Source organism: Rissa tridactyla, chromosome Z (assembly GCF_028500815.1).
Source record: "Rissa tridactyla isolate bRisTri1 chromosome Z, bRisTri1.patW.cur.20221130, whole genome shotgun sequence".
NCBI lineage: Eukaryota > Metazoa > Chordata > Aves > Charadriiformes > Laridae > Rissa > Rissa tridactyla.
In genome coordinates, this window is record NC_071497.1 from 53,021,624 (window position 1) to 53,045,841 (window position 24,218).

The following is a 24,218-nucleotide window of genomic DNA, read 5'->3' on the forward strand; positions in this document are numbered from 1 at the left end:
AGGTGCTCACAAAAGCTGGTGTAACAGGGATCCTTGTTTTCAGTGCTGCCATTTGTTTTCAAAGCATTGCCGCTTCAGGATGTTGAAGACAAGACTCCACATTTTTTGTTGGTTTGTTGCAGAAGCAATAGAAGCAGTGGAGGAAGCAGAGGGCAACTCATCTGTGTAGGCTTCATACACTTCCTTTGAAGTAGGTCTGGGCAAGGGTTCAGTATGTAATTTTACAGTAGTGCTTCCTTTGTCAGAAAGTGAAGAGTTATTTTTTTAATTTGTTCAGGGCTTTTTTTTCCCCCCATTTAGAAGGGATCTGTTTTACCATTTTCTTTCTGTGGCTCTCGCTGCCTCCCCTTCTTTTTTTCTTTTTTTTTTTTTTCCCCCCTTGGTTTTCTGCAAAACAAAATTTGTTTCCGTAACATCTTGATGAAAGTGTGTTCCACTCCACGGTTTGTTGAATATTCAGAATAGGCGCACTGAACAAAGTGGAGCACTTGGTCTGTTAAGCAAGAGGCTCCAAGTCAAGAATAAAGATAAGTTCCCAGGCTATGGTTGGGAGCGACTAAGATCTAATATGCTTAGTCTCGCATGGGGGTACAGGGAGAAGAAAGCTAGCTAGAGGGTAGTAGCCAGGGGAGAGTGGTGGTGGGATTAGCTTCAAAGGAAGCGATCACCAGGGTGCCGCATCAGCTCCTTTCAGCAAAACTGCAGGGAGAGATTAAAAAGTGTGGGGAATAGAGAACAGGTTATTAAAAATATTGGAAAATTGTCAAAATATTGTAATTTGTGTGGCAACACTTCTTTGGTTTTTCTAGTTTGTTTATTTTGTCATCCTCTTCCCTGTTTACACATATGTGACAGAGATGGAAAGCTGAAGGAAGCAGATCAAATCCTTGCTATTAATGGACAAGCCCTTGATCAGACAATTACACATCAACAGGCTATCAGCATCCTACAGAAAGCAAAAGATAATGTCCAGCTAGTTGTGGCCAGGGGCACTTTCCCTCAGCTCATCAGTCCTGTAGTTTCCCGGTCTCCATCTGCTGCTAGCACAGTTTCAGCCCATTCCAACCCGGTGAGTATACCCCAAACGTCTGTGTATTCAGTTCTAGGCATGTATGTGCTTACTGCATCTAGTATTTTGAGCTATTTTTTTGTAGCTTGTATGTACGTTTCCTTCAAAGTTCTTGAGGTTTTTCTTCAGTTTATCTTTGTTGTACCCTTTCCCATGCAAAGAGTAGAAAATATTCAGGCTTGCCGGAGGGGATCTTGATCTTGAACACATTCATTCTTCCCATCTGCCAAATTCTCTGTATCCACCAATGCAAGTACAGCATGTTTGCCATACTTCATGAAGCTTTATTTTGAGGTAGCAGTAAACAAACAGGATCTTTTTTTTTTTCTTTTTTTCTCTTTGCCTTTTGCGTGGGCAAACAGAAGTTTTTGAGGCGTTGCAATTGATCTGCACCCCCAGCTGGATGGGGGCTTCTCTGTTTGTTTCTCTGTTGTCTGTTAGTGGTGGGGCTCAAGTAAAGCAACAAGAGCGAGCCATCAAAATGCCATGTGTAGGGACACACTTCAGGACCCACAGAAAACAGCTCTGCTGCATTTCCTTTCTTTTGAAAGCTTTGCGCATCTAAGTGTAGAGAAGGCTACATCTAGGCTCAGAGACGTGGTGATATTAACTGCACTTTCTTTTCCTGGTGTCTTATTTGTGTAATGGCATGTGCTGGGATGAAAAAACCTGTCTTTGGTTTCTGTAGGTTTCACTGTTCAGTCATCTGTGGCTTTTCTTTAAGGGAATTGATAATCAGAAGTATATAGAGGAATCAAGCTGGAAAAAGCAACTATTTCAGTGTTGATTGTAATCATTAGCATAAAACCTTTAGTGAAGAAATTTCACAGTTACTCTTGTCTTCTGTGTGCAGAAGTAAAGCTGATTGGCCTGACTTTTCCTGTCAGCACGCAGGAGAGGCCTGCTCCCTCCCAGTGTTCCTGTGGCACACTTCTTCCTCTGTGTGGTTGCCTCCGTATTCTCCGAACAGCTTCCCTTGCTTCAAAAAATGTTCCTTTCAAAGCGGCCACAGCTCCTTCTGGTTTTTTTTTTTTAATCATGCCTTTCCCAGTCCTTGTGTTCACCTCACTTTCAAATGCTGGGGGGGGAAAGCAGCTGTTATTTTTCACTCAGGCTTTGCTTGATCATCGTTGGTTTATGTTAAGACTGTGGATTCCCAAACAGGTACTTGCAGAGCTTTGAATTTTCAGTACCTTGATTATTACAAAGTACCTGCTTATTTTCAAGATCCTAGCTGGTGGAGCACCAGCTGCAGTTTTAAATTTCAGATGGGTTTATGGTGTAGTTTGTTCTTCAGGAGAAGCAATAGCAGGAGCTTCCAGTTATCCCTTCAGTGCTGCCCAATGCGAGTGAGCTAGCATTTGTCTTTCTTTCAGAGAAGTTCCGCTCCTGTCACGACATGAAGCCTGCTGTCAGAGCTACTTCATTCTCGTGCTGTTGACATCAGAAAACCCAGAAATCTTTGTTCATTAGACAGGGAAATTCTGCTAATGCCTACCTTGCAATACCTGGTGCTGCCTTTAGCCTTAACCTCTGAATTGTGTTTGTGCCTTCTCCTGTGCTTTGTTATAATGGCCAATGTGAACATATACTTGTCCGGAGATTTTAATTTCCAGTCCTATGAGATTTCCTAGCAGCAGTGTTTTTCTCACTGACTGCGATGAGCCCTGGAGGTGGACAGTCCTAGGTTGATGCTTAAATTCATTCAGCAAGTTCCTGAAAGGCCTGACCCGCTACCCAGCTCTAGTTTCTAGCAGAGAAATTCCTACTGTTATGGAATGAGTAATTTATTGCTTAAATATTATGTAATCTTACACCTAATAGTAATTCTTAGAAAGATCCCATATTTCCACCTTCCTCCCACCTTCCTTTCAAAACACACCCAAGAAATAAGAAAATACTTTGCAGGTTTTAATACATATGTCCTTATTTTAATTATTTGCAAGCTCATATTTGTTTCTTTTAGGTTCACTGGCAGCATGTGGAGACCATTGAGTTGGTGAATGATGGCTCAGGTCTGGGATTTGGGATAGTGGGAGGAAAGTCAACTGGAGTAATTGTTAAAACCATCCTCCCAGGCGGGGTGGCTGATCAGGTAAATTCAGCCTACCCTTCTCTTTACTGTTCAGTAAGGTGTGAAGTTACCCTTTACCTTCATAAGCATGCTAAGCAGTGGTAGATTTTTCCTCATAAGTGTAAAAAAGAGAGAGCAAGTGGTGAAATTTATTCTCAGTAAAGGTGTGTTTAGTGCGGGGGATCTGTGCATTTGAATGTTAAAGCTGGATTAGGCTCTAAATCGCATTTTCAACCCTGTTAATTATACATGCTTGGAGTGGATGCATTTAGAGTCCTGATTCTTTCATGAATATACTGGTTGTTATCCAGGGGTGGGGGACACACCAAACACTTACTTGCTCTGCCCCACCAGCTGAGAAGAGCATCTGCTTCTCCCCTCTGGGGTTACTGAAGCTTGGAGCAGGCATATGGCTTCATGTGTCTGCTTGAGGGCACAGGTTCTGCTCCTGTCTGAAGGGCTCCTGCAAATTGAACTTGGTGATTGCAACTCATTTCAAGTTTGTCCATTGGGCAAGCATCTAGGGCTGTGTTAATGATGGTCAAGAACTGAATAGGCACAGACACTAGTCAGTCTTGCAACCACAAAAGTGGTTGCCTGATAACAGATCCCGGAGATGCGTGGGTAGGATTTACTGCTGCGCTCTTTCCCTGAGCAGGTAGATGGGTTTCTTTTACAGACCTGTCTCTTTAATACTTATCATAGGGACTAAATTCATGTGAAGCTTTTTAATTGATTGAAGGTAAATCATTAGGAAAGTAAACCAGTGTAAAGCAATATAAATAACTGGATCAGAGAAAGGGAGAAATGCATTTTATTTTGAAGTTACGGTTCATCCTGAGGACCAGTTTTTAAATAGAAATGCAAAGCTGAGTTACACATTTGTATACAGGATTTTGGAAGTGTGTTTGGAAATGAAACCTGAAGTTCTCCAATCTACATGTAATTGTTAAATATCAGTAGGTAGTAACCATAACTATATGCATTTTTTTCTGTGCTCAGGTGACTGCTTGAAAAAGGATGTCCTGGATTTTCCTGGGGAAATTTTAGTAAAATTAATGTGCCATTAGGCAACCTACTTTTCTTCTCCATGTTATCAAGATATTGACTGGGCACCCAAAAAAAGTCACTTGGTTCATTTATCTTAAAAGTGACTAAAGCTATGTGATCTTTTTTCTAATTGTATGTTATGTGGGAGAAATGGCAGGATTTTTTTCATCGTTATTCTTCTTCCAGCATGGGAGATTGTGTAGTGGAGACCACATCCTGAAAATTGGTGATACAGACCTAGCTGGAATGAGCAGTGAACAGGTGGCACAAGTTCTGAGGCAATGTGGAAATCGAGTGAAACTGGTAATTGCAAGAGGTCCTATTGAGGAGCCACCTCCACCATCAGTCCCGCCAGGTACACCAGTACCAACCTCCACACCAGAGAAACAGGTAAGCAACAGTGAATATCTTAACTCATGGCAAACTTTTATTTCAGACTTCCTTTTCTTTTAATTGCTGTTGGAATGTCTTTCATGCTTAGGGTCTCAAAAGCCGGGATTTTCTTTCTTTTTTCTTTCCCCGTAGCGGTGACAGTCTGTGAGAATTTAAATGACATCAATCCACAATGCAAGGAACTATATGCTTGAACCCTTCAAGCCTTAAGACTTCCATGAGTGTGATGTGAATAATGTCTGTTTCTGGGTTGCTTGTGGTTGTGCAGTAATATGTTGGGAACAACTGAAGCCATGCAGTGTTTTCTTCAGACATAGCAAGCTGGCTCTGTAGCATTTCTCTGTCCACCTGTCCTTTTCCTTTACAGGAACATTTCTTATTTCCATATCATTGCAGCCATCCATCAGACAGTTCCTCCCTGTGCCAACCAGCACACAGATGCTGCTTCTTTCCTACATCACCTGGCATTGCTCATTTGCTAGACATCTTCCAAAAAAAATGCAGCCAGCTGCTACCCTTATTCCCCTGCTGATGATTGTGCTCTGTGGCGTTTCTCCTCTACAACTGTCAGCCACTAAAAAAATGCTGTAAATATTATCATGTTCTGTCAGCTCAAAACCTCTACAAAATAGCTCATTTGCATGTTTGCAGCAAAGCCTGGTTTCATGGGAGCCAGGAAGAGTAGTGTTTTGTTACATATACTTATGACCAGATACATTTAAATGTGAGCATGTGGAATAAGTGAATGAGAGAGAAAACGGTGGTTGTTTTTGAGCCTACAACTAGATAGAAATTATGTCTTAGAAAAATTTTTTTGTTTTACTTTTTCCTGTTGATTTTCTAGAAATTTTCTCCCCAGTTACAAACTACATTTCAGGTAGGTCACACTGGAAGAAAAAAAGCCTTAACAATTTTGTCATGATGACCATTATTTTGCCTCTGTCCACTGTAGTGGAATCTATGGAAAACAAACATATATTCATCCCCTGTTTTGTGGCTATAAGGAAAAGAAAATTAATCTTGACATAGAGTCTTCTGAACATCTAAGAGGAGAGACAGTCTTTTGTGTCTTTACATTACTCAGAGGCACGAAAACCTGGCTATATTTTAGATAAAGGCATCAACATTTAGCCCAAATATTATTTATCTGAAAAGCAGCAGTCTCAAAAGAGAAGCTGAATTTGGTCATTTCATCTGTGTATAATTCTTCAGTATTTGCCTTTCTGAGATTATATGATGCAATGTGAAAGGCTGTATCTGCAGCTGCAGAATGTAGAGGATTTCTAGTATCCAGGAAACAGCTGAAAGCCACCAAGTGGCAAAATTTGACTTTTTTTGCCACCTTCCTCTCCATTTCCATCCTTTTCAATACCTCATTCCTGGTTTATCTCTCCGGGCAGGAGACAGGCTGTTTTTAAACTGCTTGCACAAAGTCTGCTCTTGGAAGGAGCACCCAGTTAATGGTGCTGCAAGCCTCATTAATTCAGGTCCGGAGTGAAGATGATGATGGAAACATTTTGGTTTGTCTCTTTCTTCCTGGCAAATACAGGATGGGTGAAGACTTTATGATGCTCTTAAAGCTGTTAGTGAGAGCAGAATGGCTTTCCAAAATGGACACTTCTTATCATGTTCCCTGTAGGTGTCTATCCTGTGAAAACTGATGAGGTTATAGAAATTGGAGCAGTTTTTTAGTGGCATTACCTGTGGCTAAAGTAACCCTGCATTATCAAGCAGAGAGGTAGTTAAAGCAGTAGAAATTTATTTTTCTTGTGTTTGATTGTAGTTTTGGGTGGAGTTGTTCAGATAAAGAACTGAAGTCAGATTCTCTTTTGGCAAGTAGCATCATTGCTCCCCTGAAGTCCTGGCACATGCATACTCATCTAGTCAAACTGGGTTTAGTTAGTATCTGCCTCGTTGCCGCATCAAAAAATATTAGCTGCTATTTGTCATGCAGAAGAGACAGAATAAAATAGGATCTTGATAGACTTGTACTGTATGAATTCCCATTTTAAATACATACATAAATATTGATGTCCATGTAAATACAATGAAATTGAAGCCTTGTATATGTAATCATATAGTGATATATATCAGCTATGGAAGAGGCTAGTAACTATCTATTTTAAACAGCTGAAAGATGAAAAATAAAAAAAACCCCTTTTTTAAAAGTTGAAATTAAGTTTTATAAGTTGATTTTTTTTTAATACAAAACCAATATTGTTGACATGGGATTTTAATATTTATTGTACTTTCATCATCAATAAATAGATGAATTCATTACCCCCAAAATTCTTTGTTATTGAAATTCACAGGATTGTAGTAGATATTAGCGGAGATTGTCATTATTTAACTAGCTGGAAGCATAATCACTACTTTCTAAAACAGAATTTTTAAGTCTTTCGAAACCAAGAAACATAATTGCCTCACTAGTAATAGCTTTTATTATGTTTTAAACTTGGCATGCATAGGAAAAAAATAGCTATAGTTATTAAACAACCAGAACACAGAATATAATTCTGATTTTTTTTTTTTCTTCTTTTTAATAACATAGCAGTATAAAACTGGTTCTGAGGAGGTTCCAGAAGGGCAGCAAACTACATATTCTAACATTTAAGCATGGTTTGTGTAATTTACTCTACAAGAGGTTCATTGTTCAATTTGTAAAATTTTCAGCAGTCATTTTAGTCATCAAATAATGATTTTATAGGTTAGAGGGTAATATCCTAGGGACAGTGGGGTGGGGAGGACATGACCTGCATTGCCTCACAGTGAGGAATGTTACCTATGTCTACTTTCTCTGCTGAACACCAAGTAAGAGCAGAAGCAAAGTTGGTATTTTCTTTTTTACATTTGTGTCTAATTTTACTTGTTAATGACATCAAAGAATGTGGTGACTCTTTCAAGAAAAAAAAGCTTCCTTTCTAATCACTCTTTTCTTATTAGGCAGTTGCTTCTGTTGATAGCTGTGAAGATGGGGAGAAATTTAATGTTGAACTCACTAAAAACAACCAGGGATTAGGAATAACTATTGCTGGTTACATTGGAGACAAAACATCAGGTAATGATTGATTCATGCAGTTTACTGTACAATCTGTTGCATACTATGGTGTATGTGCATCAAAGACGTAATTTTAGTTTTCGTATAGCATCTCTAAAAACCTTGAGCATCTAAAATATTTTTACAGTTTGTAAAGAAAAAGCAATTGTTTCCTTTTGTGAGAAGGACATTCAGATTACAAACAGTTTTATTATAAAATCCAAACTCAGCATTTTTTAATCAGTTTTTATATTCACTCTTGGCTAAAGCTTGTGCTTATGTGTTTTTGCAAAACAGTTCTAAAATAGATTGAGCCATTTCTGTTAGAACTTGCTGGGCTTTTTAAATTACATTTTCATTTTGAAAAGGCTCTTACAAGATAATACATTGATATTCTGAGTAGTTTTAGGAGGTGGTGTTGTTATTTTTTTAAACAGTGTGTGTAGTACTGCTGGGAGATCAAGAATTCCTTAGTGACTTCTGGATATAATAAATGTTTGTTGACCTCTGGGCTGTTGCAGCCAGTAAGTAACTTAATTTAAATAAATGCAGCTGTGTTCATGTACAGTTGTGTATTTTTACTTTACAATTTCAACTACAGTTTTCAGAAAAATGATCCAGAACTTTGTTAGGCCTCCCAAGGAGAAACTTGGCAAATGCAGTACTGCTGGGAAGGGACAGTTGTTGAATATGCTGTAATTTCTCAAAGAGCTGTTCATTTTACTTTTACCCATGTATTTATTGTTAGAAAAATGTATGGATAGATATATCCCACATTATTGGCAGTTTATAGACATAATTTGTTGGGTTTGAGAAGCTGGGCTAAACTTTAACAATCTGTTCCATAGGACAGCATGGTCACAGTTTGTGCAAGTCCACTCTTTAGCAACTTCCAGATGAATCTTTAAAAGGCAAATTAAATTGTAGAACATGTGATAGATCTGATACTCCAATGCTAAACCAGTTAAAATATGCTGTCACCAATCTTCAGTTTTAAGTTATTGTGCTGCATGTAGCTGCATTAGAAAATATTCTTGCCTTAGGAACTAATTGAGCATCTCACTTAATTTTGTGACTTAACACTTAGTTAAAGAACAACTTTGCTGTCAGAGAAGCAGCAATAAAACTACTGGACAAGACCTGCGGCTGAATCTTTCATGAATGACAAATAGCAACTCGTCATGTTACCATATAGCTGTTACAGGATATAAAAACGTTTGGAAGTTAGTAAGACCAGCTATTTAATTATTCACAAAAATGGGAAAAGCAACTAATGAAGAAAAACCAGAAAAGAATTGTCGGTGTCGTGATTTAAATATATTTGTAGTCTTACTCTTTGTAAGATTAATGTAGTCATTAGAGCAAAACATAGATTTTAGCCCTCCTTCCTGCTAACTTCTGTTGTGTTGAGGCCCAGTAAATGATGAGTTTCAGGTCTGCAAAAGCACTGGGATGTCTTGACAGCTGTTAAAACCCATTCTGTAGTGGACTATCTTCCCATCAAACATACAGAGTTGGAATATTTGTTGAGAGAAAGTAGATTCTGTTAAGATTTCTGATACAGGCCTGTACAGCCCCTCAGACCTCATTTCATGCCAGTTCATGCTAATAGTTTTCTCAATTTCATGTATACTATGCAAAATGTGCATGTAGGAACTCCAGAGATTTTCATTTTACTGAGCTGTTGAAGTTTTTCAAATTCCAGTGTGTTTTTCCTGAAATAGATTTCTTTTTGTAAAATGTCCTTTTTGTAGGCGTATTTTATATATATATGATTTTTCCTTCTGATTCAAAATCAGTAACTGTCTAAAATGCTTCTCTTTTGGGGTTTGGATTCTTTTTTCCTCTTGAATGTGTTGTTTTGTTTTTTTTTTTTTTAATTGGATCAAATACTTACTTACAGCTGTAGTTAAAAAGCTGGTTCAAATGTAGGTTGTAGTCCTGATTGCGTGTAATTTTCTGCATTTGGTTATCAAAGCATGTATTTTCCTGAGCAGTTTTTAAATACATAGAGAAACCGTAACTTACCAAGTTAGTGTACTCAAACTGAATTTTCTGTCCTGCAGTTTTAAATCTGACCAAGAGTCAGAGATACCTTTATTTGTCAATGTTGCTTTCAACATCTAGATTAAAATAAGTTAGAATATTTCTTCTTTTGCAGCTAGAATTGGGACTTTGGCATTGTAAGATTTTGAATGAAGTCTGGTCCAATGCAAGCTGACATTAATCAGGCTCATCCTTTAGGAAAATAATAATACATGTGTTTTGCTTAAAGCATATACTTTCTTGATGATTCTTTCCTTGTCTTAAAGAGATTGTGTTTTCTTTCTTTTTCTCCCTTTCGCTTTTGGCATTAGTTGGAGATGGTTGCATTATTTAAATTGTTTCTTAATAAATTAGTTAATTTAATTTTCTCTGCTTCTTCACCCCAGAACCTTCTGGTATCTTTGTGAAAAGCATTACAAAAGGCAGTGCTGTTGAACACGATGGCAGAATCCATGTGGGAGATCAAATTATAATTGTAAGTAAACACAGAAAGAAATGAGATTGCTTGTCTGCAAAACTCTATTTCAAGTTTTAAAAATATGCTCATATAGTACTTGCTTAAAACATCTAGCATTGGTGTTTAAACGGTGAGTCCTTTTTTTGACCAAGTATTTGATCACATTATCTTTCTGATTATGCTACCTGTGTGTAACTTGTACTTAAGAAAATCTGTGTTGTGTATTTATATCTTATCTGTAGGAGCTTTGAGACTGGTTAGAAAAGGCAAAGTTTCAAAGTTTGATTCAAGTTAAGCGGCTGTTTTCAAAATTATTTTTAAAAGTATATCATTAAAGTTTTAGATGCTCAGAGAATCAAGAAAATAGTTTCATGCATAGAATGTTAGTTGTGTGGTGAAAATCAGGTCATGAAAGCAGGAACCACATTTTTTTGGCTGTCATAGATCTGTCCTTGCGTTTGTGGAAAGGCAGCACTAAGAACAAGTTATGGTCTGTCTCCAAGTGCAAATATGCCTGCATGCTTGTATGTGCAAGTATATACGGTTTTTATAGTGATTTAAATGCTGAGTACAAATGGCTAAAATCGATTAGTGCAAAGTTTGATTTCTTCTACTGCAGATGCAGAAGAAGAAAAAGATTTGAGTGACCTCAGACAAAAGAATAATAACCACTTTTTAAATATGGTTTGCTTAAGTGTGGAGGAAAAACGGAATAACCCCAGCTCATTTTTAAATTCTTTATATTTAGAAGAGCAAGAGAGTTTGAAGAATTTCGGAGAAGGGCAACAAAAGATTAAGTATCCAGGGGGAGTCATTCTTCATGCAGGAGGAAGTAAAATAATGGAATGTGTGTGTTGTATAGAATGAAACAACTACAGGAGTCAAGGAATATGTTATTGTTAAAGTAGTTCAGAAATTAAAGGCACTGAGGGGTGAGATAGACATCAGTAAGATAGAGTTTGCAGGAAGAAGGAGAATAAAAAGTGGTGATGGGATGAAATTGAGCAATGCCAAAGTCCTGAGTTTCAGAAAAAAAACCCTGAGTTAATGAGGTAATGGGGTAGTTTCAAATAGAAGAGACCAAAATCTTGCTCTTTAAAATATTAAAATGATGGACCAGAGATAACATCTGCCTGTCTGGGACAGTGTTTGATAGGGAAACTGGACTTCCCAGTGTTCTGTGGTAGGCTTCACTGTGTCTGAGGTTGCTTGGCCTCAGAATGGCTGCCCTCTGTAGTTCTTCCTGCTGCAGTGGATGGATGTGTCTCTCCTCACCCTCCCCTTCCCATCTGTCCCGGCCATGGCTGTGTTGATCTGTTCACTCAGTATTTTATCCTCAGAGGTGGGGGTGGCTGAAGCAGTCGAGCAGGAAGGCTGCACAATGTGCCCTGTGCAGCACATACTGTTTCCTCTCCCACCTTGCAGAGCAGATCTGTCTGGGCTCACTGTGGTGGGCACCCAATGCACTTCTCCCCACCTCTTGTGGTAGGTTGTTACCTAGCTGTGGCGTACTCAGTGAAAGGGCTTAGTGTATCCAATGTCGCTAAGTCATCCAGGTTTTTGTTCTTTGTCCCTCTGCTTGCTTTGTGCTCAGGCTAACAGATGCTGAGAGCTCACCATATTATTTTGCCCTGGACATCTTTTTTCTTTTTTTTTTTTTTCCCTGGGTAGTGTCTTGTGGGCTGAAAAGCTGCTTAATCTTGCAGGTGGATGGAACCAATCTTCAGGGTTTTACTAACCAGCAAGCAGTTGATGTTTTGCGGCACACAGGACAGACGGTTCGGCTCACTTTGATCAGAAGAGGGTTTAAGCAGGAAAATCATATTCAGCCCCAGGAGGACTTCAGTGCTGCTGTTGAAAAGGACTTACTGTTCCAAACAATGGATAGTAGCACAGCCAAAGGTAATTAAAACTGGCTTTGCTTTAGAGTTGGCTTGAAACATTTTTCTTCTCAAATGCAAACTGAAAATAAAATGCGCCGGATTTATTCTGGGTAGGTATTACTGATAGCAGAGCTGTTGTACATGAGGGGAGAATTTCGTTTACTATGGTTTGATTAATCTTTTAGACACAATGGCATTATTTGCTCCATTTTCAAAGTGAGTGTTTAAAGCTCTGTACTGCATTGCACTTCTTGCTTCAAGACTTTGATCCTGCAAATCTTCAGATGGTAAGAAGGCAGTGAATGTTTTATTCGTGCTCAACAGTGAGGGCTGCATTCAAGAACAAGCAAAGAGATACCCTCCACAATGAGCAAAAGCAAGTCTTAGTTCCTTTCACTCTTGCATGTCAGTGTCACAAGCTCAAGGTATGAGAGGAGTGACCTATATCTGGAGGTTATTAATCTGACAGGGCATTAACTGTATACATGTACAAAGTTCAGAAGCCAATGAACAATATTAATTTTGCTGCTCATGAGTTGAGATTAGTGGAAGTTTAATCTTATACTGTGCACATCTTGAGGTATATGTGCCAAATCTTGAAAGTTGTTGTGTTTGAACAGAATATCTGCACAGAGGATGCGTGCACAAACAGATTTTTTCAGCTGCTTGTGTTATAGGTTGATGGTGTCTCACATTGCCTCATGGACTGAGGCATAATCCCTACCTAGCACAAGATTTTGAAAGACACAGTAGTATGTTATCTGTATGGCATCCTCTCATTCCCACCTTTAGCAAAAATTACAGAGGAAATACTTAGAAAGTGCTGTTTCTCCAGTTTAGAGGTGTTGAAGGTACAGCTGACAGCCAGCAACATACCGAACAGAACTCTGTGGTAGGATAGGCTTTCTACAAGTGAAAAGTCTGTTAGGTATGTAAGTCTGTAGCATTTTCCTCTTCAGTGTCAGGTTCCTGAATTGCACAGAGGAAAGAAGAGGAATTTAAAAAAAAGCGGAAAAAAACCAATTAATACAAGAGTCATAAAAAATGTTGTATGTTTTCCAGTAAATTTTCTTTCAATCATAGAGATGCAGCTACTGGTAGTTGTGCTTTTTTTTTTTTCTTGTTTCATTGAAAAATTTATTGGAGAAGGCAAAGCATTAATAGAAGACAAAATATCTTTAAAATATGGCATTTCTTCTGGGCTCCTCATGCCAGATTCCGTTTGCCAAATATCGATCTTCTGAAGCCCGGTGGAAGAGAGAGTTGGTGCTCTGAGGCATGCCTGTGAGCTTGATGAATATTACAACACATAAAATAGCTGAAAAGGCATCATCTTCTTTTTCCAGATAACAGTGAAACAGAACACGGATCTGCATCGCTGCCATGCAGTGCCAGTGTGGTAAATATTGGAGAGGACATAAAACAACAGGAAACAGGTTCTCAACATTTAATATTTTATTCTGTGAAAATGCACTTGGGTGTGCTTACACAAAGATCAGGTGTTTTGTGTGTCTTTCCATTTCCTGCGTGCTGTGTAGCTAAGGTACACCTAGAAAGTGAAAGTAATCATGCACGTAAGCATGTACTCTTGAGTGCTTGAGTGTATTATGTGTCAAAGATGTCACATGAAGCAGTCTGCTTTTGCTACATGCTTAGCCCTCTTTTTAGTCTACTCTTGTATTTCTGTTCTTTTTAGTCTAGTTGTGTATTAAACATTTTCCCTTCTCATTCCCCAGCATGCCTTATCTTCCCAACTGCCTGCAACTGCCCAGTGGCAGTTCCAGGACTTCTGCCTCTTCTGATAAACTTCCTTTTCACTAATTTCTGTGCTTGCATTAATTTCAGTCTGTGTTCTCTGATAGTGTTTGAAATTCATTCAGTTCTGCTGCACTGATACACTCTGACTTTTCCCATACTCTTTGTGGAAATTCTTATTATCTAATGGATATTTTCCTTTCCCTCTTGAGGTGCTAGAGCACTGTGCTGCGTTTCAGAAGTCCTATGTGATGATATATTTTCCAGGTTGAGACAGCAGTTGATGTGTTTTCTAACACTTTGCTGCTCCCAGAGCTAGAGGGGAACTGAAAAAAATCACCCATATGAGTTCTGTGATGTGTAACTTTTCATAACTCTTGCTTTCCATTATTCTGAATAGCTGAAGAATTTCCTTTTAACACCTTTCCTTCAGATACTGCAGGGTCTCTGCTTTGTGGAAAGTATTGTCATATTTGAATGCCACACAGTACCTGGCTTTATTTTTAGTAATGTTTCTGAGCAATGACTAGATGTAAAACGCTGTCTGAGACTGTTAGTCACTTTAAATTCTTACTAAAAGTCAGTGGAATTGGGGACTTAATTTTGTAATGAAGATAATTCTAGTCTTTGTCTGGGGTGAGCATTCATATCTGAAGAGTTTATTTTCATACTTAGTTGCTGTGCTTGTAGTCACAGCACAGTCCATAGACTTTGAATGTGTAGGCTCCTGTTAAATCTGCTGTGTTTGCTGGCTGTTGTATCTAAATACTGATTTTTATTGTTTCCTGCCCTATAATCTGAACAGGGTGAATGAGGGGAAAATAAGCAGGAGGAAAGTATTTCTCTGTTTTTTAGCCTGTAGATAAAGTTCCAGTCAAGTTTAAAACTTGGTGCAGTTTGCTGCCTAGCCTGTCACTGTATTTTTCGCAGCATCATTACTTTTCTCCCCTCTTTCCCTTCCAATTTTATTGCTGCTCTTTAGCTATTAGAATTATTTCTCGTTGTATGTGTGCATGTATGTGAATCTAACAACAACAAAAAAAAAAGCTAGGACTTCTCTCACTGCCCTCTAGGGCCCACAGTTTAAAAAAAAAAATCTTTACAGTTGTGCTCATAGTTTTGAAAGTACAAAATCTCCAGATTTTGTTTGGAAACTTTCTTTGGACACTTTCTATAAAATGCAGGGTCTGTCCAAAAGGATCAGTATGCAGTATCATATACGTAAGTATTTCAGCCATCCTCCTGAATCAATCTGATCAGCCCACATACAGCCAGGTTTAACAAATGCCCAGGGCACGCAGGTAACTTTTTCATTGGCTTTGTGCCCATTATCTTGTAAAGTTGCATTAAATTCACCCAACGCTGAGGCTAGTTTAAGTATGTGTCCTTTCTTCTCAGCCGTGCACACCAAACTTCAAACTTCATGTCTTTCAAAATACACAGTTAGTTTTGCGAGGGTTGGATCTAATACTATTTTGGAAGTTTTTCCTCTGATAAACTAGAGCTTAGTGAGGCAAAACTTGCAAGTTTTTAGTCATATTTGGAAGAGTTCTGTCACCATGGAAATGATTATGTAGTCTTGCATGGTCCGTATACTTTTATCAGTTACAGGAAAAGACAGGATGTTTTAGTTTTTGTCACAGTAATCTCAGACATAACTTTTAGATTTCCAGCTGACTACTACAGAAGAAGCAGCTATGAAGGCAAAGTGGCAGAGGATTATGGGCTCGAATTATGAAATAGTGGTAGGTAAAATTTGATGACTATTATTAAATGTCCACCTGTTATGTTGCTGTCATATAGATGGAAATAAATTTGTATTGTATTTGTTCCTTTATTTATAAAAATCATACATATGCTCCTTGATCTGTTGAGATGATTTTATTTTGTTTATACATTTTTAATATAGATATGTATTTTTCTGTATTGATTTTCGCAAAATAATCACAGGCTTCTTAGGTTGCTGTTCCTATGAATATTGTTTCACATATTTCATAGCTTCAAGAGGATAAATGTGTATTAGAGAAAAAATAATATTTAAGGTGAACTTCAAAGCTCCCTTCATCAGCCAGAATTTGAAGTTAGTGCTTGAAACGACCTATCCATTCTGCGTACTGAATGAGTTGTTTGAAGTAATGATCTAAATAATGCATAGGACATTTACTGTAGATACAGTTGAAAAGCAGTATCTGAGTTTAGGACTTTATTTCAAAATTACATGCCACAGGTGTAGTCTCTGCAGAGGTATGTAGATATATTGTTGTCATATACAGGTCACACTTGTTTATGTTGAAGTGGTATGTGATCAAAGTTTCAGTTTTTACCTGACTGTCCCCATTACACATGGCAATATTCCTGGTTTCTCACTTCTGGAATATTCACCTCACTGTATGTAAATTGAAATGGAAGTAACAGGTATGGCTATAAATACGTCAAAAGTAAACATTTCTTGATCTTATTTTAGGTGGCTGTAGTTAACAAATTTAGCGAAAGCAGTGGACTAGGGATAAGCCTTGAAGCTACAGTGGGACATCATTTCATCAGATCTATCTTACCAGAGGGGCCAGTTGGACGAAGTGGGAAGCTGTTCAGTGGAGATGAACTGCTGGAAGTAAGAAAAAAATACTACTGTATCCTAGTCTGCATTCAGTAAGATTTTTGAGCATTGACTAGCTTCTCACAGGTTACGACTTTGGGAATGTAGCATATCTAACTGCATACCAGCTGTAACCAGAAGTGCTTGAGCAGTCAATTCATATGTACTTAGGCATATTTATGCGAATGCACATGCCTATGTGCATTTTTCAGCTGGTAACTGAATTTCAGATACAGTTCAAGGTCACCAAAAAAGAATACCTAGCAAAAGCACTTAGATTTAATAAGGGTATCCTTACATGGTGAAGGGACTAAACACCTGTTTACTTTTCTAAATCATTTTTGTAGAATTAAAATGTGAATTTGGTTCACATGAATGCAAGAAACATGAAGTGACAGAGTATGTGGTGTTTGTAGTGTGGTGTCATGCAATTTATGAGACTGTCCATTCAGTTGGAAACTTACCTTGGTGCTGATTCTGAGCACCAAACTGAGTAGAAATTAGGGGTTAACAGTGTCCATTATCGTGGTTTTTTTGTGTGTTTGTTGGTTTGTTTGTATGTTTTTAAATGAGGTGATTAGTGAATTGGTTTTTTTTAAAACCCATTTTTGTTCATTGTAATTCTAAATACTGTGTGTACTTCTGAACAGTGTGTATTCTTTATTTATTGAGGTGAATGAGATCTCTTTGCTTGGAGAAAATCACAAGGATGTGGTCAATATCTTGAAAGAACTGCCTATTAAGGTGACAATGGTGTGCTGTCGTCCGGTAGCTCCCCCCATCACTCACCCAGAAGTACTGGAGAGTCTAAGTCTATCTGAGGTTCAGCTCACAGAAAAGGTATTTTGTCTTTAAAAAAATCACTGAGAAAATTACTGTTTCTTTGAGAAAAAAACATGTAAAGTTCTTGTACGAGATTAGAAATAAGTTTTAATATTTTAGGACTTGGAACTACATAAATAGAAAAAGGCAGATTATGTTCATCAACCATACTTTAGGCCACCAGAAGAAGTCAATCCTGGTAGGTCATGGGCAAAAATATTCTGGGATAGAGAGCTATCTAGCCAAGTACTTAACTTCTGTGCTGCAGGTGCTCTATGGGGGTATGGCAAACTGAACCGTGTGTTCTTTAGAATCTGAATATATTTAATCTGTTTTTGAGCTTCGCTTCCTGGGTTTGTGTTGTGCAGAACTGTGTGTGCATTCACTGGCAGACACACTTCTGTCACTCATACCTGCAGAGCTCTGGGCACCCTGATGTACTAAACACGTAGGAATGGCCTGCAGTGTAGCATACAAGGCAGTAGCATTTGTATGTAAAGAGATGCAGTTAATTATGAGTTCTGGGCAAGGCACCAAATTCAGCCTATAGTTGCTAAGCTATTCTATGAAACCAAGGAAAGTGAAGAACATATATGCGTGTGTATGTATGTGTGTGTATTTTCCTTTTTCAAGTGTTCTGACTCCTGTCAGTGTTGCTATGTTTAGATCAAGGCATATTTTTAGACATACCACTTAATAAGATATTTCCTGTATATTTGAATGCATGTACAAATGAAGTTTTCTAAAGTTTTTAGTTTGATAGAAATTACATTTTGTGAATAGTTTTTCCAATGAGTACTTTCATATTCTTGCAGCATAGCTATTTTCTTACAAGGATATGTGAATTCTGTGGTAGATTTATCAGACTAGTTTGTTAATTTTGCTGAGTTCTTGCACTTTCTCTGTGGTGAGAGACACATCGCTTATTTTTTATCTTGTTTTTCATGAAAAGAGTTTTGTCTCTGCAGATTCACAAATATTTACATTTTAATGGTGAACATTTTTTTCTTAGGCTCGAATAGAACTTGGATTCATTGGCTCCTCGGACACAGAGGGAACAGCTTTGGAAATCGCTGATGAGGGTCAGAGTATGGAGGAGGTGCAAAGCTCGTCTTTGGCGATGTGGGAAACAGAAGTACAGCACATTGAGCTGGAGAAAGGGAGTATGGGACTTGGATTTAGCATATTGGACTACCAGGTAATTTCTCTACTCCTTTCTTTGAATAGAGGACAAAATATTTTGTGTTGTTTTGATCTCACAATATGATCTAAATGCATGTTTTAAGGGTATATGTTAATGGAAACCAAGGAATACAGTAAACCTAAATGGATATCACTGCTGGTAGGCATCCCACTAGGTACATTAGTTACTCCTCTTGCTGTATTAAGACTACAGGTTCCAATGATAACAGTAATACTCATCCAGAAAAACAGATAATCTGTAATATTAGGGTCTTCAGAAAGTTCATCTTGTAGTGCCCCAGGGCAAATGAATGATGTAGTCAGAATATTCAGGCACTTAGCCATGTATTTTGCTCCTGTATTGAGGTGCTTAAGGCAAGATCCAATAAAGGACTTAAGTGCTTAAAGAAGGACTTACTAAAATCCAGAACTGCAGTTCTGAAATCCCTTGCTTAGCTGCTGTCTGTTCAGGACATGCCTAAATGCTCGCACTCATTTTCTGTTTGACTTCAAAATTCCTGGGTATCTCAAGCTGTGATTCTTGGTGTGTCCTGATGAATAGGTCAGTGTCTGTCTCCTGGTCAGGATCCCAGAACAAATGTTCCTCCTGTTCCCAGTGTCACAGTGGATAATTTTTAATCTGACTTCAAGTGATTTCTCCCTATGGTCAGCGTAGGCTTTTGACGAGCTGTTTGATGCTGCTGCAGGACCTGGTCTCCTCGCAGGTCTCTGCTGGATCTTGTCTCTTAAGAGTATATGTATTTGCATCTGGAGGTTACTTCCAGGTGGAAATTATGCCCACAAGGCACTGCTTAGAATTAATCTATGCCTCAGTAATATTTTGCATTTGCGTGCTGATAAAGGTGAAGAGCAGTGTAGTTTAATAATCTGAAGGATAAAGGCATAGTCAAGTATCTGTTTTATGAAACAGTGATTATCTTTAATGTGTTACTTATGATTCTCTGCAGTGAGACACCATAGCTGAGCCTCAGTACTTGGAGTCCATGTCAGCCCAAAGTAAAGCATATTTTTGCTTCAGCCTCTTTTGAAGCATTGACACAAATGGTGGTTGCCTGTGTGGTTAGTTTCTGAATTTTGTTTATGGATGGGGATACTGAAGGATTGTGGGAAGTACCTTAAATTTTTTTTATATATTTTTTCAAATGTGATTTTGATTATAATCCTACAGTTTTAGTCCGCTTTCTGAAAATAACCTTTTTTTTTTGACGTTATAGTATTTGTGATTTGTCCTATGTTCTCTCCTTTGACATGTGGTTAAAACATTTCAGTTTGTCACTGAAGTTTCTGCTTTCATCTAAGACTGTGAACAATAAGTTTCCAGTGGGATTTATCTTTGTATTTTGCTGTTTCCATTAAATTTTCAGTTAATTTTCAATAAACAGTGAATAAAGTTAAGGAAAATTATGTTCATACGAATATATTCCACCTGTTTCATGCAATGACAGACTGCTAGGAAAGTCTACATAATTTCTTACCCCAGGGAAGGCTGTCACATACACTAGAGAGGTGATTTTTTTGAAATAATGTGTCATGCGGTGTCATCTGAAGTGACAGTGTAAATACTTGTTAAAATAGTGAAGAACACATCAGTGTTCAGGCTTAAGCACTGTCTCCATCAATGCTGGTCGTATTTCCACTTATGAAGTGTTTTATTGCTCCACGGCATTCTTCTTACCATATTAGCTGCTTTGAAGCGTAACAAGGTCTTCTTGGAGTCCTTCCATTCTTCCCTTAACACTTCTCTCTCACACTGGCATTCCGCAGTCTCCAGTTCCTGTGGTTTTGGGTGCTGCTTTGATGGCGTGCATCCTTTCAGATGTACATCTTGGCATGGAAACTTGTTGCAATTGCATGCCAGTTTGTAGACGATTGCTTCTCTCTTCCTTTTGTTATCAGTAAAGCTAATACGTTATTACATTTCTCCTTTTCTTCTGTGCATGCCCTCAAGTGAATTGCTGTGTGTTGCAAGTATTAACATGTAATGATATTCCTTGTGAATGTAATTCTATAAGAATCATGCAAATGTGTGCATCTGTGGTAATTGTTATAACAGTATCATATGTTCCTGTTACTAGTATTTGATGCTAGCGTTTTTATAAAAATCAGTGCATTGGAGGATGGGACTTCAAAGCAGTTTTATTTTTTAAAAGCAAACACCATTTTGTTTTGTCTTGTTGATTGGAGTGCAGTATTGGTATGTTCCTGTCTCCCATAAAGTGTTTAATTAGGCATGCACAAGGACTTGCCTCTTAAAAAGTGCTTTCTCAGATGAACAAGATCTGGTGCCACGAAGTATAAGAGAGTTGTTGAAAATAGGCCTTTTGTTCCACCAGAGTGTGTGTGTGTTAACTTTGCCCCAGTCTGCACTGCCCAACTGTATTCCCAGACCATTGAGTGTAAGGGAGGATGAAGTCTGCAACGCTGTCATTGTAGTAGGAAGTATTTGAATTTCTGGTGTGTAATTACTCATTATGGTATGAACAGCACTCTGCAATTTAGCATTGTTTTATGCTGGAGCTATATGATGGGACATCATCCAGAAAGGAGTAATAGTTTTCACATTAGAGAATTAAAAGTAGGTGGAAGTCTAAACATATGGGCAGTCTGCACAGGAGGGTATGTTCCTGCTGAGGGTTCATGTGGAGCAGAGCTCCAGCTTTTTTAATAACTCAGCTTTGATGGGTTGTTATTAAAAGCTTATGCATAAAAATTAGCCTTTCAAGACATGTAAGAGTAATTAAAATGAAATTTTTTCTTCCTTTTATTTAATTAGGATCCTGTTGATCCAGCAAACACTGTAATTGTGATTCGCTCATTAGTTCCTGGTGGTGTGGCTGAGCAAGATGGCAGACTTCTTCCTGGAGATCGGCTTATGTTTGTCAACGATATCAACTTGGAAAATGGCAGCCTGGAGGAAGCGGTACAAGCACTGAAAGGAGCCCCAACAGGAATAGTTAAAATAGGAGTTGCCAAACCACTGCCTGTAAGGATTTGGGAATTCCATGGGTACTTTTCATGTAATTTAAGCTGGTGCATGGTGATCTTAACTTCTACATACACTTTCTGTGCTTTGGGGTACAGCTGGGTGGTTCAAAACATCCAGAAACTGTCTTTAACAGATTCCTCTATCTCCTTGCACGTAGGAGTGGCTTGTGTAGTGTATGACTGGTGTAGTGATTGCGGGACCTACCACGCCTGTCTTGCAGCTGAGAAAACAGTGAAGCATCTTGCAACCAGCAGTATTTCAGGGCTGCAAATTGCCAGGCATAATTTTGTACGCTTTACGAGATTCTCTGAATTTGTGAAATGGTGACGTAAAGTTAATTTTATGTGGTTTGCCTGGAAATTGCCTTTGCAAGGTATAGCACATACGCAGTCTTTGTATTTAGACTGTACACTTTACATTTAAGCAGTGGTGAATAGTCTTCAGTTTATATATCTCAACCTGGTTATTTTAATATAGCCATAAATATTTCAGGCTTGATTTTAGAAAGTAGTCTGTAACAATTAGAAGAACAAGGTTGAAAGAGACCTAGGGTAACCGAAATAGTGTATCAGTAAGGATGCTAGTGGACTAGTGTCCCTGGTGTGTTAAATTCAAATCAGTAGAATGTCATCAGTTCTTACATACGAAGAAGATACCTTTCGCTATAAGTCCAAGTGCAGTCTTTGGGGTTCATTTTTCTTTCCATGAAATAATAATCTTGTAATTTTTGTGAATGCAGATATCAAATTTTCCCTCTTAGTAGAAGTTTGTGGAGAGGGTGGAAGGGAATGGCTGATGTTTAAGTTTCACTAGAAACTTTGCTTTTCATAGTGAGAGGGTACATTTTTAACTTTCTTTGTTAAATTTGCTTTTTGTAGTGGAAGCTCTGTGTTACATATTAAAATGTATTGCAAATCAACATTTTCACACTTAAGAAGACGTCACTCTAAAAGAGAAAATGCATGGGGGTTTTGTTTCTGTTCCCAGCAGTTTGTAAACATATAGCATTTGCACTTCAATATTTCCCATATTATACTTGACAATTAATTAAACATTGTGAATAATCACTGGCTTCTTTGCAATACTGGCCGAATGCACCTAGTATCAAATTCTGTTGGAAAAAGCTGCTAGTTTATAGTCAGAATTGTGTTTTGTCCTCTTGAGGCTGTTCCACCCAGCGAATACTATCTCAAAACATATACAGTGGATGCAGTCTTCCTGTCTGCTAACAAGGTTACTCTGCAACTAGCAAGGTCGTAAAGGCCTGTGCTGTTTGGCTCTTTCCCTGGTGGCTGCTCTGATGGCAGTTTTAGTATATGTTTAATAAGAGCAGAAATTGAAATGAGTTTGGACTAAGCTGGGGGCTCTATGGTATAGCTGGATAGGCCATTTTCATTACTTGGGGATGTAAAATGAGATGTGAAGCTGAATCAATTCAGGTAAATTTGAAAAAAAATAATTGTCCGGCACTGTGACTGTGATTGAAATGAACTCTTTGCTGCATTTGCTTTAAACCCACATACATAATGCACTCTGCACACCCTGTGTCCTGGCCACTCATCCAACTCAGAGCTTCGTTCTTTCTGCAGCTTTCACCAGAGGAGGGCTATGTCTCTGCTAAGGAAGATTGCTTTTTCTACACTGCCCAGTCACTTGAGGAGGAGGGGCCAGCTGATGCAGCCCTCTTCCGTGCTGAGCTGGCTCTGGTTAGTGGCCCAACTTACCAAAGATTTCTTAAGTCTTTGCATTTTGTAATGAAAGGGGTTGCTTTGTCAGTGTTCATACTTATTTTTTAGTGTTTACTATCACCACATTACTCGTCCACTGTAGTTGGGATGGATCTCCACATGGCTGAAACTGGCATCTGGAGATTTTGACTGTTTGCATGAGCTGTGAATCTGACCTATGATACTTCAGTTGCTGGAAAAAAAAGGAATTATTTTGCTGAGATTTTCAAAAGTACATGGCTACCCACTTCTTGCATGCACTGAATATTGCTTCAAAAATCTCACCTTGTGTAGAAAAAGGTTCATGTGCTTATTTTGTAAATAAATCTCTTTGCCTGTATACCATTATACATTACTTCTCCATCCTGAAACTTTCTTTTTGCACGTAAGTCAGCCTTGCAAGGAATGCTGTCTGTCTTCAAAAGCTGCCAACACTTTTTCCTGATACTATTCTTCAGGCTTCAGCATCAGCGATTATGAGATTTGCAAGGTCAAAAGGTGTTCACTTGTACAAACGAGGTGGCTTACCTGGGCATTCAGTGCCTTAAATAGCCCCAAAGTTACCAATAAGAACTCAGGTAAAAAAGGCAAAGGAAATAGGCCTCTACAAAAAAAAAAAAAAAACAAAACCCCAAAACCCAGAATATAAACACATCTTGAGTGTGTCTTGTCATGGTTATTTGTACTGATCTGGGACTGGTATTGAAATTGTTTGGCCCTCATCTTCTGGGGCCCTCATCTTCCTACATGAGTAGGAAAGCAGTTTCTACTAAACACCAGAACTTAATTCATTAGGAAAAAAAAAACAACACAACAACCCAACAAAGAAAAACCTGAAATAGATCCTTCCAAGGCAAAAATCTCTGAATTACTGATTCCAGTATGTTTGCTACTTTTTTCACATTTGGAAATGACAAGCTGTTTTTAATAACTTGGTTTTAAACAAGAATGCCTGGTTTTTCTTCTGCAGTTTGTTACCTTGGTGCATTAGTTAGATAATAGTATTTGCCTTATTCTTTTAATTGAGAAGAAGCCAGGTTATGTATGGTAAATATCCTTTAATTAAAGATGTGTTGAAAAGATTAGATTAAAACTTAAGTATTTTAAAATTTGTCTTCTA

The 24,218-nt window shown here is 38.2% G+C and overlaps 1 protein-coding gene across 14 annotated transcripts in view; it reads left to right on the forward strand.

Moving 5' to 3' along the window:
• Window positions 1–24,218, forward strand: part of MPDZ (multiple PDZ domain crumbs cell polarity complex component) — a 98,669-nt gene that overhangs the window by 20,355 nt on the left and 54,096 nt on the right. For 13 of the 14 annotated variants that reach the window (XM_054185575.1, XM_054185574.1, XM_054185581.1 and 10 more), the window contains exons 6-17: window positions 856–1,069; window positions 3,036–3,164; window positions 4,380–4,583; window positions 7,530–7,644; window positions 10,056–10,144; window positions 11,833–12,028; window positions 13,356–13,445; window positions 15,430–15,509; window positions 16,229–16,375; window positions 17,033–17,200; window positions 18,195–18,380; window positions 21,159–21,368. In XM_054185575.1, coding sequence (XP_054041550.1) covers window positions 856–1,069; window positions 3,036–3,164; window positions 4,380–4,583; window positions 7,530–7,644; window positions 10,056–10,144; window positions 11,833–12,028; window positions 13,356–13,445; window positions 15,430–15,509; window positions 16,229–16,375; window positions 17,033–17,200; window positions 18,195–18,380; window positions 21,159–21,368 — 1,828 coding nt within the window. Of the gene's footprint in view, window positions 1–855; window positions 1,070–3,035; window positions 3,165–4,379; window positions 4,584–7,529; window positions 7,645–10,055; window positions 10,145–11,832; window positions 12,029–13,355; window positions 13,446–15,429; window positions 15,510–16,228; window positions 16,376–17,032; window positions 17,201–18,194; window positions 18,381–21,158; window positions 21,369–22,960; window positions 23,078–24,218 lie in introns of all 14 variants that reach the window. The other variant, XM_054185587.1, reaches the window with a different exon arrangement.